A 15571-nucleotide genomic window follows, 5' to 3' on the forward strand; every position below is an offset into this window, starting at 1 on the left:
AAAGGACATGGTTACAGAGCTGACCAATCCGTTCTGAGTGGGTATTACTAGACATGTTTTCCCACACAGAATGATGAAGGGCGAGAGATATTCAGTCAGCACCACAAATGGTCACGCAGCATACCAGTTTCCCCTGGAGCTCACCTGTCCTGAGGGATGGGGAGGTAGTAGATAGCAGCATGGCTGCCAGACAAGAATCCGTTAGGAAAATGGCACCAGATAGTAGGTCCCAAACTAGTTCATTTAGCCGGAACTTCAGGCTGAATTCAGGGCTGGCAGGGAGTGAAGATAGGCTAAGGAAGATTAGAGGCCAAATCTTGAGCACTCTCAAGTGCTAAGTGTTTTAGCAGAGTGGAAATCGACTGAGATTTATTTCCATTTGTTCTAGTAGCTCATTCCAGTGTACACTGCTCACTGTACACTGCTGTACTCTAGTGCACACTGCTCGCTGTACACTGCTGTACTCCAGTGTACACTGCTTGTTGTACATTGCTGTACTCCAGTACACACTGCTCACTGTACACTGCTGTATTCCAGTACACACTGTTCACTGTACACTGCTGTATTCCAGTGCACACTGCTCGCTGTACACTGCTGTACTCTAGTGCACACTGCTCGCTGTACACTGCTGTACTCTAGTGCACACTGCTTGCTGTACACTGCTGTATTCCAGTGCACACTGCTTGCTGTACATCACTGTGTTCCAGTGCTAAAGAAGTACTTTGAGGAAGCAAAGGAAGTAAAGTAGGATTGCTTGTTTTGCTACTGGGTTGTGGCCCAGGCTGCTCTTAGATACATGAGTCCCTCTTCCTCAGCTTCCCAAATGCTTAGATTACAGGTGTGCACTGCCACTCCCAGCTAAAAGCAGCTGTGTTTAAAGGTGGGTCAGAGGGAGGTAACGCTGGAAGCAGCAGAGCATACCCAGACTTCCTGGTTGTTGCCAAGCATCCAGCCTGGTTTCCTAGGTACTGCTGTCACCTTTAGAGGCCAGCTCAGTCAGCAGTGTGCTCTAAGCAGAGCAGAAGGGGTTGGGCACTTAGAAGTCTCATTTTTAGGCTTCTGGGAGATTTTGTTTTCTCTCCTGGTTTATCTTTCTTTCTTGACATGTTTATTAATGGACTACGATAAAAGACTTAGTTTAAGGAGGGACAGTGTGTCCAAAATGCTTGTAGATCAAAAAGTCTTTGTGAGCTCACTGGCTGATGTGAAGTTTGTGACTTTTGCAGAAACACAGTCGTTATCTCCAGTCCCTGCCATTTAAAACCGTTTCTTTTAGAATTCCCTGACTGATAGAAAATATAGTCTGAACCGGGTATTTGGAAACCAAGGGCAGTGATGAGGAGTCAGTGGTCGGGCTGGTCCTCGTCTTGCTGGGGCTTTGTGAGAGAGGAAGCTAGCAGGAGATAGGCTGGGCAGGAGCAGTGGGGAGGAGGGAAAGGTGGTTCCCAAACGTCACTTCTGTGGCTCAGTGCGAAGAGCACTTGTCATTCTGACAGAGAACCTAGTTTGGTTCTCAGCACTCACATCGAGTGGCTCGCAACAGCCTGTAAGTCCAGCTCCAGAGGATCTGACCCATTTACTGGCCTCCAAGGGCACACAAACATGCACACACACGCATGTATGCAAACACACAACACATAAACACAAATAAAAATAATTGTATTACTCTCTGAAGGGCTGAAGAGAAGGCTCAGTGGTTGAGAGCACTGGCTGCTCTTCCAGAGGACCCAGGTTCAATTCCCAGCACCCACACTGCAGTTTACAACCATCAGTAACTCCAGTTCCAGGGGATCCAATGCCCTCATCTGGCCTCTAATGGTACACACACATGAATGTGGTAAAGCACCCATACACATAAAATGAATAATAATAAAACTTTTTGAAAAGCACTTCCCTAACATTAAAAAGAAATCTCCAAAAGTATGAAAAGCTGTGAGCGTTGCAGCATTGTCATACGGGGAATATAAAAGGCAGGTAAGCATAGATTATAGACCAACACTGTAGCTTTCGGTATTGGGACCTGTTCAGCTGAATAGCCATGGAAACTCTCAGCACACTGGAGAATGGAATGGCTCAGAATTCTGGCATTCCTGAAACCAACAGCAACTGCGTCTCTAGTTATGAGGTGGGCTGTACAGCATGCCACATGCAAAATAGCTCAAGAGCTTAAGGACTGTTAGTGAAGCTTGCGCTTCAGAGTGAAGTGGTGGGCGCACGGAGAGGCCTGGTGATCTAATGCTGGCAAGTGGGGCTCAAAAATGTCCTTACTTGGCACAGGTTTATTGGCACCTGTGATATTTTCAAACAGTCATAATCAACTCTAAGTAACCTTTGTGCTTAATGTTTAAGATAAAATTGTAAGAGCTGTTTTCAGAGTTTATTTCATGTGTGTGGGTGTTTTGTCTGCATGTCTGCATGTATGTCTGTGCATCGTGTGTGGCTAATGTGCATGGAGGTCAGAAGAAAGTCGGGTCCCCTGAACTGGAGTTACAGACTTGCGAGTTGGCACGTGGATGCTGGGAATGGAACCTGGGTCCCCTGCAAGAGCAACGTCTCTCCAGCCCCTGCTCTTAGGAGTTTAGATCCTGCGTCCTGTTCTTGGTGGGCTTTGCCAGAGGACCTTAAACACGCTGCTGCTGCAGTGCCTCTTCCTCCTGACTGTTGGCCTCCTATACTTGTGTGGTTTGTTCCCAAGTGCAGAAAACGCAGTTAATACTTACAGTGGAAAGGAAATCCATGTTAGAATGCCTTAGATGTTGATCTTTGGAGAAATTAGCCACCCCAAATAAAACAATAAAATGAGAAAGGATATTCAGGGTGTGTTAGCATCACCTTGTTAAGCTGGAAAATGATACTCAGCTTCAATGGCTTCTGGGAGAGAAATCCAAAGTCAGCTTTGTCCAGGGAATGAACTGCAGAAGTGATTTCCTTATAAGAGATCAAGATGAATCCTGTGCCGTTGAACCCGTCACATTCTGTTAGGAGGGCTGCTGTGTTCTGACCAGTAGGAGTCTTGGCTGGAGTAACTGGGTCTGTTCCCTTTGACACCAGTGTCTGGGCCAACATTTTCATGTAGGGACAGTTGGGTGGCCCGGTGTTGGACCTGATGCTGTGACTCCTGCTGTGTGGTTCTTAGTCATACAGATGGTGTAAGCCTCCACCATCAGCGGGACGTGCCTGACTTTGGCAGCTTTGCTTTCACATTTCCTATCACGGTAAAAATACCTAGGGAGGTAAAGAACCAAATGTGAGTACTAGCTTTGCTACTGTTCTGTCATTGAGAAAGTACCTTATTTCATCGTAATTGGTTACTTATTTTCCAAGGCAGTGATGAACTATATTTCTTCTAATATAAGGATCCTTTTAAAAATATTTTAATTTGGGGGCTGGAGAGATGACTCAGTGGTTAAGAGCACTGACTGCTTTCCTAGAGGTCCTGAGTTCAATTCCCATAACCACATGGTAGCTCACAACCATCTATAGTGAGATCTGGTGCCCTCTTCTGGCCTAAAGGTGTACATGCAGAGAGAGCACTCATAATACATAAATAAAATATTTTAATTTGTCTCTTTTATAAGATAGTGTGAAAATTTCAATAAGATATGGCATTCTTAGCTGGGCGGTGGTGGTGCACACCTTTAATCCCAGCACTCGGGAGGCAGAGGCAGGTGGATCTCTGAGTTCGAGGCCAGCCTGGTCTACAAGAGCTAGTTCCAGGACAGGCTCTAGAAACTACAGGGAAGCCCTGTCTCAAAAAACCAAAAAAAAAAAAAAAAAAAAAAAAAAAAGATATGGCATTCTTGATTTGAGTGGACTTAGGGAACACTAAAATAGTATGAAATAAATATAAATGCTACATAAAAGTATCCTATTTCAGAACTCAAAATAAGTTGGTGTTATGCTTTAAAAAGTGATAACCCAAACTGGACTTGGTAGGTAGTGTACTCCATAATCCCAGCATGGAGGAGACTGAGCATTAGTTAATGCTCATAGGTACAGAGACTCGAGACAAAAGCGTACCCTGCTATTGAGCTGGTGTTTCTTGCAACGTTCTTAATTAGTGCTGTATGTGTTTAGATTGTTTTTGTAATATATGATTACTTTTTTGTTTCTTTTGGTGATTCTAGGGATTGAAGTAGGATTGGACTAGAGACCTCACACATCCCAGACAAGTGCTTGGCCATTGAGCAATCCCCACTGCTCAGTTTTCTTATTGTTGACAAAATGACCCATAAAATCTCTGAGTGGTATAATTGTAAGCAGGACAGCAAGCTCGGCTGTGAGTCATGTCTTACTATGGGTCCTTACCATCAGTTTGGCTTCTTCTGAGTTGATGCTGTGGAAATGCAGCAGTGCCTCCCTCTTTCATCTCGAGGAGAGCTTCTCTCGTCTTTGTCCAGATCTGTTCTGTTTGCGTAAAGTGACTGACACGGGCTCCAGGTCATATCTTTCTGTATTAATACACCTGAGTTCAGCCAGGAGCGATGGAGCTCTCCTGGCAGCACTTCCTGTGGTCTGAGCACAGCATGACATTCTGGGGAAGCATAGATGGAAACACAAGAGTCCTTCACACAGTCCAGGGCAACAAGGCAGCATCTGAAAGAAGCGGGAGGTGCCTGTTGCTGAGGCAGGCTTCATGCTGATGCTGTCCAAGCCATTCTGAAGGATAAATAGCCGTTTACTCTGTGCAAAAGAAAATGACAGATGTGAAAAATGCAAAAGCAGATAATGTGAAATATAGGACTGAAATTCTATCTTCCTGCCCCTCTTAGTACATAGAGCTGGGGTTTGCAAAGGGTTTGCAGGCCCAGAGAATTTACTTTTGAGATTTGTTTGGGAATGCAAAGAATGGCTTAGAAAACACAGACAAATGTGAGAAATAGGTAGATATTACCTATGTGATAACAATTACAGCAGTTTGTATGGCACACATGCCCATTGGCAGACTATTACAATAAAACAGCAAGTTCAGCTCTTGACCATTGTGCTTCTTTTATTTTTTCTTTTCTTTTTTTCTTTTTTTGGTTTTTCAAGACAGGGTTTCTCTGCAGCTTTTTTGGAGCCTGTCCTGGAACTAGCTCTTGTAGACCAGGCTGGCCTCGAACTCACAGAGATCCGCCTGCCTCTGCCTCCCGAGTGCTGGGATTAAAGGCGTGCGCCACCACCGCCCGGCTGGACCATTGTGCTTCTGAGAGTCTTTCTGTGTGCTATGCAGCTGGTGTTGCAGCTCACCAGGGCACACAGGTTCTGTTGAAATACTGGCGTTCACACAGCTGGGAGATAGCCTGGAGCATACGCTGCCTCCCACTTCACGTCTCTGGATTAGAGAGCTGAATGATAGAAGAATACACATACCAAAGGAAACCAGCCAATACTTTTATCACTTGGACTTTATATATAGAAAGACTTTCTGGCCGGGCGGTGGTGGCGCACGCCTTTAATCCCAGCACTCGGGAGGCAGAGGTAGGTGGATCTCTGTGAGTTGAGGCCAGCCTGGTCCACAAGAGCTAGTCCCAGGACAGGCTCCAAAGCTACAGAGAAACCCTGTCTCGAAAAAAAAAAAAAGAGAGAGAGAGAGAGAGACTTTCTGATGCAATAAAAGGCACATAAGTTTTTTTTTTTTTTTTTATGGTGGTAGGAAAGCAGTATAAATTTGCCTCTTGGCAATTTGTATTTCATATTCCTAATATATGAAAAAATTAGGGTAAATAAAACCGGAAGTTGGTGGGGAAGATGAGCAAATGACTTGAAGGCTTGTTTTACCTCAGTGGGTTAAAGGCACTTGCTGCCCAGCCTCATGGCTTGAGCTCACTTCCTGGGACTCACATGGTGGAAAGAATGGACAGGTTCTGACCTCTACATGAGCCCTGGCCACCAGTACTGTGTAGTGACTTAGAAAAGAAAACATTTGACAGGACTTGCAGTTTCGGGGTATGAGTCCCCCACCCCCATGGCGTTGGAGCAGAAGTTGAGGGCTCACATCTTGAGATAAAACCCCAAGGCAGAGAGCTAACTGGGAGTGGCATAGGCTTTGGAAACTTCAGCGTGAATAAGGCTGTGCTCAGCAGGCATGCAGCATGAGAACTGGCCTGGACAGCATTTGATTATAGTGCTTTCTCCACGTAAATGCTCCCAGTCTAAAGACCAGACAACTAGAAACAGATCCTGAACTCAAGTTAGAAGATTTGTTACAGTTGATATAACAGTTTTGAAGTAGCTGTTTGTGTAGCATAACATAGATTCAGTGAGTGAACAAAATATTGGGGGCATTGTTAGAAGGAAGTTACAAATGGAAAGGGGGGCAGTAGAAGGATTTTTTTGGGCTGAATGAAATCAGAGTATCAGGGACTCATTTTTAATACACATATAGAGCACAAATACTTGTGTTTATGTTCCTTCGATCCCTGGAAGGCCCTAGAGAAAGATGGCCCAATAATACCAAGAGCTGCTAGTTGAGGACCCTGGTTCCTAAATGCTGCATATCTGCCATCGACAGGCGCTCCTGAGAGAGCTGTGCAGGACCAGGCCTGGCGCAGGGGAGGTGCTAGGTGACTCCCAGATGATCATTGGACAGTTTGTGTCAGGAAACCAGGAACTACCAAAATGAAAAGTATCCAAGAGCCAGGATGCCAGTAATTTGCCAACAAACGCTGACACCAGGAGAGTCCCAGAGTAGATGGGGAGCCAGTGAATGTGTTGATTCAGTAAGTAGTAAATATCTCAGCCAGGGTCATAATGCAGTTAAGACTCATCAGTGGTCAGGCCTGGTGGTGCATACCCTTAATCCCAGCACTTGGGAGGCAGAGGCAGGTGGACTTTTGTTCGAGGTCAGCCTGGTCTACAGAGCGAGTAGAGTGAGTTTCAGAACAACCAGGGCTGTGCAGAGAAACCCTGTGTCGGGAAAAAACAAGCAAACAAAAACAAAGAAGAAGAACCATGTGGATTAATTTAACAGACACCATTTAACTGAATATTCGAAGGTACTGTCACCAATAATAGACAGGTATGTCTTGATACCATGTTTTTAGAATGGCGCATTCTTTGTGGTGTCCCTGTCAGAGTATATAACCTGGATCTAATAAGAACATATCAAAGCTGCAAACATTTGGGGACGTTTTATAAAACTAGGCTGTGCGACACTGTCATGACAATGAAAAACAGGAAACTAAGACCCTGTCCCAGATTATAAGAGGCTAAAGGATCAGGATGACCAAAAGGAATACGTGTCTAGATCAGGAAAAACTGGTGGGAAACTATGGCCAAGTTGTGAGTCAGACAGTAGGGTGGGTGCATCAGTGTTGAAGTTACAGATTTTAAAAAACAAAACAAAAAATCAAGTTCTCACTGTGTAGCCCTGGCTGACTTCTAATTTACTTCTAATTTAAGATCCACTTGCTGCTGCCTTCCGAGTGCTGTAATTGAAAGGCTTCCTGAGCACACCTGGCTACATTTCCAGATTTTGATAACTGAACAGTGGCTATGCAAGAGAAAAATTATTATTCTAAGGAAGTATTAATAAAAAGTGGATATTCGTTGATTTCACCCCTTTGCTTGGAGCTAATGCTAAGGAGATAGATGTGCTCTAAAGTGACATGTTGAATTATTCTTACTGTGGACAGTAGTAAGAAAAATAGAAACAACCCAATATTTGATATTAAAGGGTTGCTGAAGTTGTAACCTGTTAACTCCGGGAAGTGCTGTGGAGACCTTTAAAGTCAGAATGCGGAGCTGTTAATTTGTGTCAGTCAGGGCTGTTTTGGTTGCTGGAGCAGCTGCCGACTCAGGTTCCCTTAAATAACTGGTACAGGTCACAGAAGAAAATGGCTGAGAAACCCCTAGGAAGGGAGAGAATTCTAGGGATCTTACTTGAAGTTCAGACTCTCCTTTCTGGGTCATTGTCATTAGCTCACATCAGCCCTGGGACCTACACTTTCTGACTCTGAGTTAGATTTCCTCAAACATGGATATGACTGGACGAGCTCATCTGAGGTCACACTTAAGAGCAGAGAAGCTGGGCAGTGGTGGCGCACCCCTTTAATCCCAGCACTTGAGAGGTGGAGGCAGGCGGCTTTCTGTGAGATCGAGGCCAGCCTGTCTACAAGAGCTAGCTCCAGGACAGGCTCCAAAGCTACATACAGAGGACAGAGAAGCCTGGAAAGATGTATGTATCTGGAGCCATTCCTGGGCAAGGAGAAACTGTCAAGTGGGAAAACCTTGGATTTCCTCTAGCTCAGCAGGATCTGTAAGAGCATCTTTACTTTCCTTTAGTCCTTGTGTGTGAGAGGACCGTATACATGTTTGTATACACATTTGTGTTGGTGTGAGTGGGTGTGTGCTTGTGTGTGTACATATGCAGGCTAGAGGTTCAAGTCGAATGCCTTATAAAGAGGCTCGTTTACAAAGCAGTGACAGACTGCATCATGCTGTATGCAGAACGATCAGGGTTTGGTTTTGTTTGTTTTGTTTTATATTTATTTATATATTTACTTATTTATTTTGTAGTGGGGTGAAGAAGCCAGAATTTAGAATATGTTAATTTTGAGGTTCCTATGACAAGTACAAGAGACCAGAGCCGTGTGCAGGCTGCAAAATGAGTAACATGTGCCCTTGTGACTTTTAGACCAGAATCACCCCTTCCGTCCCCATGGCACAGACCTGAGGGTCTCAACTGAGTTAATCACCCTTCTGTCCCTGTGGCACAGACCTGAAGGAGTTCTTTTTGACAGCTAAGCGTACCCTAGGCTACTTTTGTTGGAAGGGCTTTAATTCACAAAGTTTTCCATGTAGGACACTAATTACTTCCTTAGAGTTAACTCCAGTCCACGTAGAGGCGGGACTCTCTCTGGCACAGGTGCTTGCTAGACTCATGCCCCCTCTACTCAGCCCTTTGCTGTGTCCCAGTTGTGCAGTCAGTCTTCACTGTTCTCTATGAAATTGCCCTTGACTTCTTTCGTTTCTATCTTTGGTTTTTATCTTAATTGATCTGAATCAAAAGATAAATAAAACCACCTAAACCTCCCCCTTGGCATTTTTAACAACCTAAATACCAATAGTTCATTCCTCGGAGGTTACCATCCAGCACAAGTGCAAAAAATCCATATGTTATCTTTTCAGATATCCACACAGAAGCGGTTCAGGCTGCTCTGGCAAAGCACAAAGAACAAAAAATGGCTTTGCCCATGCCCACCAAAAGGCGGTCCACATTTGTCCAGTCTCCTGCGGATGCTTGCACTCCTCCTGGTAGGTTTATCGGCACCTTTCTCTTTGACAGTTACTCTCTGGGTATTTGGACGTGTACCTTTTTCTTTCTGGGGTGGGACCTGGAGCTCTGCACACGTCATCCCATGGCCTGTGGAGTGCTCTCTGTTGTCACGTTCTGCACAGCACATAGCACAGCATTCCCAGGCCTATGCACAGCACAGCTTCCTTCTCAATCCCAGCGTTGACTGGCCTGTGACGTCCACACTCATGCCATCAGCAGGCATGGACCAGGCCCTTCTGTGAGGACGATATGGCTGTTTTGTGTCACAAATATTAACCCACTAATATCCTCAGTTGATGCTTCATCTCAATTCAACAGCCAACATAGGAGTAGACGTGAAATAGAGTTTTGTTTCACTAAAAATTTTAGGAGTTCATTAATACAAATTTGAAATAGATCTGAAAAAATAAATATCCTTTAATATGTTTCCTATCTTTAAAGTTTTCCTTTTTAACAGTGAGGTCTTTTTCCATTGTGAATTTAGGAGTTAGAACTTTAGATCCTAGGACCAACTAGACAATTCTCAAATTTCTTTCCTGTTCAGAATGTTTCATCAAATTTATGAAAACCTTATTTTTTCTTAGATCAAATACCAGATAATATTCTTTAATGATTTGTTTGTGTATATTAGTGTTTTGCTTGCATGTATGTATGCACACTGTGTATGTGCCTTGTGCTCTTGGAGGCCAGAAGAAGGAAACAGGTACCCTGGAACCAGAGTTACAGACTGTTGCAAGTACTGGGAACTAAAACCTGGGTCCTATAAGAGCAGCAAGTGCTCTTAGCCCTCCCCTCAACACCATGGATTTGGATAGCGTCCCTGGAGGGCTGCACTGTGTGGTTGGTTTCTCGTTCACAGCTGCCACGCTGAGCTATGCTTATGGATTCAGGCTCATGTTAACAGTTTTCTCCTAGGTTTTGACTAACTTCTCAGAGCACTTGGGTTTGCTGTGGGCTCATTAGCTGTGTGTGCTTTTTTTCCCTTCACATTTGTGGTGTCAATATGTTTGAAAGAGAAATAGCTCTGTGGCTTCAAGTGTTTCTCAAAATGTAACTGTAACACAGGATGCCTCTAGCAGACTAACACAATGAGGCACTTTGTGTCCATAATGGTGCATACTTCAGACCCACTCATTCAGGATCTTGGATGGGTTCCCTTCTACATTTGTATAGTATTCAAGTTGGGTCCTTGGGCACAAAGGGGGCTCTCAGTCTTGAAGCCATCCATGTTGGCAGATCCCCTGCAGCATGGCTGAAGGTTCAGTTTCAGTAAATGGCAAAGGGTGGGGAACAACACAACATGCAGTTCTTAGAAGCAGCCCTCTCCTGGCCCCTGTCAAGGCGGTGTGGGTCCAGAGTAAATGACTACTCTCATGGCTGTGGGTTAAATGTGAGAGTGCCCCACAGGATCAGGGAGGGCCTTTTATCAACCCTCTCGCAACCGTTACTGCCAGAGGGGAGCTCAATGGTCCTCGAAAGAAGTCACAGCTGTCCACTGCCAAATGGAACCATAGTCCTATGCCATCAGCCCACTGCAAGCCTCTGAATTCTAAACATGCATTCTCTCTCTGTGTGGAACCTTCAAGATGAAGCATAATGTTCTCGATCACGTTAACATGTTAATAATTTCATAACAACAACGTGGTTCTCTCTCCTAAGGCCCAAATTCAGCAGAGCGGGATGAATAGGCTTTTTGTCCATTTACCTTCTGTTCTAGAGGTTTCTGAGTAGGAATTGAAACACTTCCATATGCTATTAGGGGTATCTATGTTGCAAGTAGGAAATTTTTCCCAAGAGGAGATGTTGAGGCTCCTCTCCAGCAGCCCCAGGGAGGTAGATCCTGGTGTTTTCATCCAATGATTCTGCGCATACCAAGTACAAGTACTCTGCTCCAGAGAGGGCAGGCAGGAGGCCTGTGTCATTAGGGATCTGCCAGCATCTTTCATGTTAGCAGTGGAATTTGCCATTATTGCTGGGTGGTGATAGTCCAGGATGGCCAGAGTTACCAGAGAAACCCTGTCTCAAAAAACAAAACAAAAGAGCATTGACTAATCTTGCCATGTTGCAGTTTAAGACACTGACGGCGTGTCCCAGGACCTGTGACCTCTAATTCAGATATCAGTTTTATATGGCTTATCTACTTTTGCTAACCCCAAGTACCCAAGTTAAGAGGTTGTATTCTAGGAGTGAGAAGGAGGAAGAGAGATTACAGGATTGCTCATCGTTCAGTGTTTTTGAAATCAGCTTCTGGCCAGTTGTAAAAATGATCAAAAGGTAGGCAGCTGGAGAGATGGCTCCGTGGAGTTCAGATCACCCAGCCCCGTCATATCCACCCCAGCAGTGCATGGGGAGGGTGCAGGTGGGTACCGGAAGGCCCACATTCAGGGGGAAACCCTGCCTGAAAAATACTGTGGAAATGCATTGAGGAAGACTTCTCGTGTCGGCCTCTGGCCTCACAGGCTAACCCTGCAAGGGCACCGCTCCACACACATTCCACCTCATGCGCACACACAGATAACCCCCCACAGTGTGCCACATGAGCACGTTTCACAGTAGTTCAGCCTTTGCTCTTTGTACACTGAGCTGTCACCGTACACATCAGTTGAAGGTTCTTCCCCTTCATGTGCTGTGTTGTGTGGGTCTCACTCTGGGACACTTACCACTTGGCTACTTTCCCTTTGGGAGGTGTCCAGCCACCTGGATTCCTAACCTGATGAAAATTAGAGCTACCTGATCCCAAGGGCTAAGGAGGAAACCCCAGAGATTTTTATTTCACTTATGGCATCATTTAGGTTGGAAGCAGTGGTAAACGGTATGGGAAATGATCTTTTCATAAATAGCTCTCAATAAAGATGTCAGCCAGCATACACTGCCCTGCCATGGGTTTGACAGTGTAAGTTCTCTACGTGTGTAATGAGTCCTAGTTTGAATGCTGTGCCCTTCCCCGTCGTTTAGGACGCTTGAACTACTATTGTCCAGTTCCCTTATGAGCTGAGATCATTTACTGACGTCATGAGGCAGTGACCTCAGCTTTCTCTGGAGGTTCTTTGTGTAGCACCATTGCCCATTCATATAGGAAAGCAATGCCAAGCCACAGTAATTTATTTACTCGTTCCTGCTTCTGAGCTTTTTCTCTGGCGGTGTGAGCTTATTGTTTGCTCCTGCAAGAGTGGCCAGGTAACAAGATAAACTCCAGCACCGTGACCCCAAGGCTGGCTTTAGTGGAGGGATGTTGTGTGTAGATGTGTGGGGTCCTGAATAGGGTCTTGCTTGGCAGTGATAATTATCTCGGGGTGGAAGACAGGGTAAATTTCCTCTCCCTGGTTCTGCTCTCAGGCTTCACCACACTGTTAATCTCTTTCTCCATATTTCCATATATTGAGATGATGTCTTGGAACACATTTGGGATATTGTTAGTTTTCCATCTACCTCAAGGATGCTCTTTAGAGATTATTTTTTCTTTCTTTTTTTTAATATTTATTTATTATGTATACAATATTCTATGTGCCTGCATGCCAGAAGAGGGCACCAAACCTCATTACAGATGGTTGGGAGCCACCATGTGGTTGCTGGGAATTGAACTCAGGACCTTTGGAAGAGCAGGCAACGCTCTTAACCGCTGAGTCATCTCTCCAGCCCAGAATTATTTTTTCTTATACTGTGCCAAGAACTTTCACATGACAAAGACTGCTCTGCCCGACTTGGGTTTCTCCTAAGTAAGTAGGAAGAGCAGACGTTCTGTAGCCGTGACAACCAACGTTCACAGTTGCTGAGTGACTTGCTCATCGGAAAATAGTAGCGATCAGACTCAATGTTGTTCCTGAGTGTCACAGGTAGGAAATCCCTTTACTTAACAGCTGCCCACATATGCACAGTACTAGAATAGTATACATTAAATAGCCATTGCCTCCTGAGAGCTACCGACCAAAATACCTTTCAGTCAGTTAAATGTTACTTGGAAGGGAATACTGAGGCTGGGGATGAGGCTCAGCTTATAGGAAGTCCTGGGTTCAATCCCTAGAACCACACGACAGGTTTGGTAGCACAAACCTATAATCCCACATGCAGAAGGTGCAAGATCCTCTTTAGTTACATTCTAAGTCTGAGGCCAGCTTGGGGTCCATAGACCCTACCTGCCTCCAAATGAAAAAGGCTGGTGAAAAAGAGAAGTCTTATAGACTACCGGCTTGCGGAATCGCCCGAGGATTATAACTAATTTAAAACCACACAGCAAACAGTGGCTAGACTCAGCCCAGCGAGTGGTGGGTCTGGCTTGTTTGGCAGTGTCCTTTTATTGTCCAGAGTGGGTAAGCTGTAGTCGCATGTGCTCGAGGAGCTCCTTCAGGAGTATTTGTGTTCCTTAGGCCAGCGCATAATACAAAACCCACCGTGCCATCAGGCTACATTTGTGTTTTTCAATAGCTTTTTGTAAAATTATGGTTTGCTAATGAAAGTAATCTCATACTTAATACTAGTTATACATTTCACGTACTATTCAGAGGGAAGTAGAGATAGAGGGCTTGCGGGCACAGGACTGAACTAGGAAAATGAACTTAGGAGCTGGAGAGATGGCTCAGTAGTTAAGATCACTGACTGTTCTTCCAGAGGACCTGGGTTCAAGTTCTAGCACCCGCATGGCAGCTCACAACTGTCTATAACTCTAAGATCTGACATCCTCATGAAGACACACATGCAAAACACCAATGCAAATAAAATAAAAATAAATTTTAAAGAAAAAAAGAAAAAAGGAAAATCAACTTATCCATAGATGGTGTCGAGGTCAATTGTCTTTGAGAGCTGCTAAAGAAGAGATACTTGAGGAGACAAGAGCTGACTTATGCAGTTTGCACAAGGCCCTGGGTTTGGTCCCTGGTGCCCTTCCCACACAGAAGAATAAAAAGGAAGCAACAAGTAGGTTGAAGACGTCTAAAATCTGATTGTTGTGTCATAACTAAAGCCAAGTCCAGAACAGTTGATTAGTTAACTAGTTAGTATGGGCACGCTCACGCACGTGCGTGCGTGTGTGCGTGCGTGCGTATGTGTTCATTCACGCCTTCTACCGTGTGGGCTCAGGGGGTTGTATTTGAGTTGTCAGGCTTGGTGACAAGCACCCTTACCCATTAAGTCATGTAGCAGTTCCCAGAGTGGACTGATTCAAAAGGTCATTCCTTAAGCCATTTAACATATTTGCCTCTTCTTCTGGACTGTTTTGTGTTGAATATATGCTTTCTTGAAAACTCAGAGCACTAAGGGTTGTTAGATATTTAATCTAGTATTCAAATGGGCAGTAACCTGGGTGTAAAGGGGCAGCCCTGTAATTCCAGCACCTGGGAAGTAGAGGCATGGAGATCAGAGGAGTTCAAGGTCCTTCTGATTTACTTAGCCAGTTTGTCCAGTCTGGCCTGCATGAGTCCCTGTCTCAAAGAACCAAAACAAAACAACATAAATGGTATCTTGTCTCCCAGGATATATATAGCATTTGTTTTCTAAGCAGACTTTCAATAGATGTGGAAAGTTCCCAGGAAAACTGTTTAGTGGTATATGTGTGTGTGTGTATGCATGCATGCATACATACATACATACATACATACATACATACATACATACATATGAAGAGACCTTGAGTAATTAGTAACTGTTCCTCCCTCTTGATTTGTCAGGCAGCTTATGGTCCTGCCTTATCATCTCTGACAAATTTTTCATTCCCTAGTTAGCTTTTTGCACACAAGCATCATTGTGGAATATAAAAATTCTCTTGGAGCTGGGCAATGGTGGCACACACCTTTAATCCCAGCACTCAGGAGGCAGAGGCAGGTGGATCTCTGTGAGTTCGAGGCCAGCCTGGTTTACAGCATGAGTTCCAGGACAGTTAGGACTACATAGAGAAACCCTGTCTTAAAAAATTAAAAAAAAAATAAAATTAAAAAAATTCTCTTGAGTACTTTTCAGTCTCCCTAAGAGCTGCATGGCAAATGACTGTACACGCCTATGGGCTTAGTGTTAGTTTAAATGGTTCAGAATTTGTAGCCTAAAATAGACTCAGCACCTATCTCCAGAAAGAACCTTTTTTAAAAAAATAAAAATTGCATTTATTTGTTGATTTGTGTGTGGAAGGTATGTGTTGAGGTCTGAGAACAGCCTGCAGGAGCCAGTTCTCTCCTTGCTCCGTGTGAGTCCAGGGAATCAAACACTCAGCTTGTCTGGTGAGCAGCAAGCACCTTCAAGCTCTGAGCTCTCTGGATGCCCAGAACTAACCAGTCTTCCCTATACTGTACACTGCCTTCTCCTAGACCCCCTTTTTATTCTGTA

At 44.6% G+C, this 15571-nt stretch overlaps 1 protein-coding gene across 1 annotated transcript in view; it reads left to right on the forward strand.

The window, feature by feature from the left end:
- Dip2b (disco interacting protein 2 homolog B) overlaps nt 1-15571 on the forward strand; it is a 157237-nt gene that overhangs the window by 58265 nt on the left and 83401 nt on the right. The window contains 1 exon segment of the mRNA XM_038342001.2: nt 9115-9240. Within this exon segment, the coding sequence (XP_038197929.1) occupies nt 9115-9240 (126 nt within the window).

This window comes from Arvicola amphibius, chromosome 9 (genome assembly GCF_903992535.2).
Source record: "Arvicola amphibius chromosome 9, mArvAmp1.2, whole genome shotgun sequence".
Lineage (NCBI taxonomy): Eukaryota > Metazoa > Chordata > Mammalia > Rodentia > Cricetidae > Arvicola > Arvicola amphibius.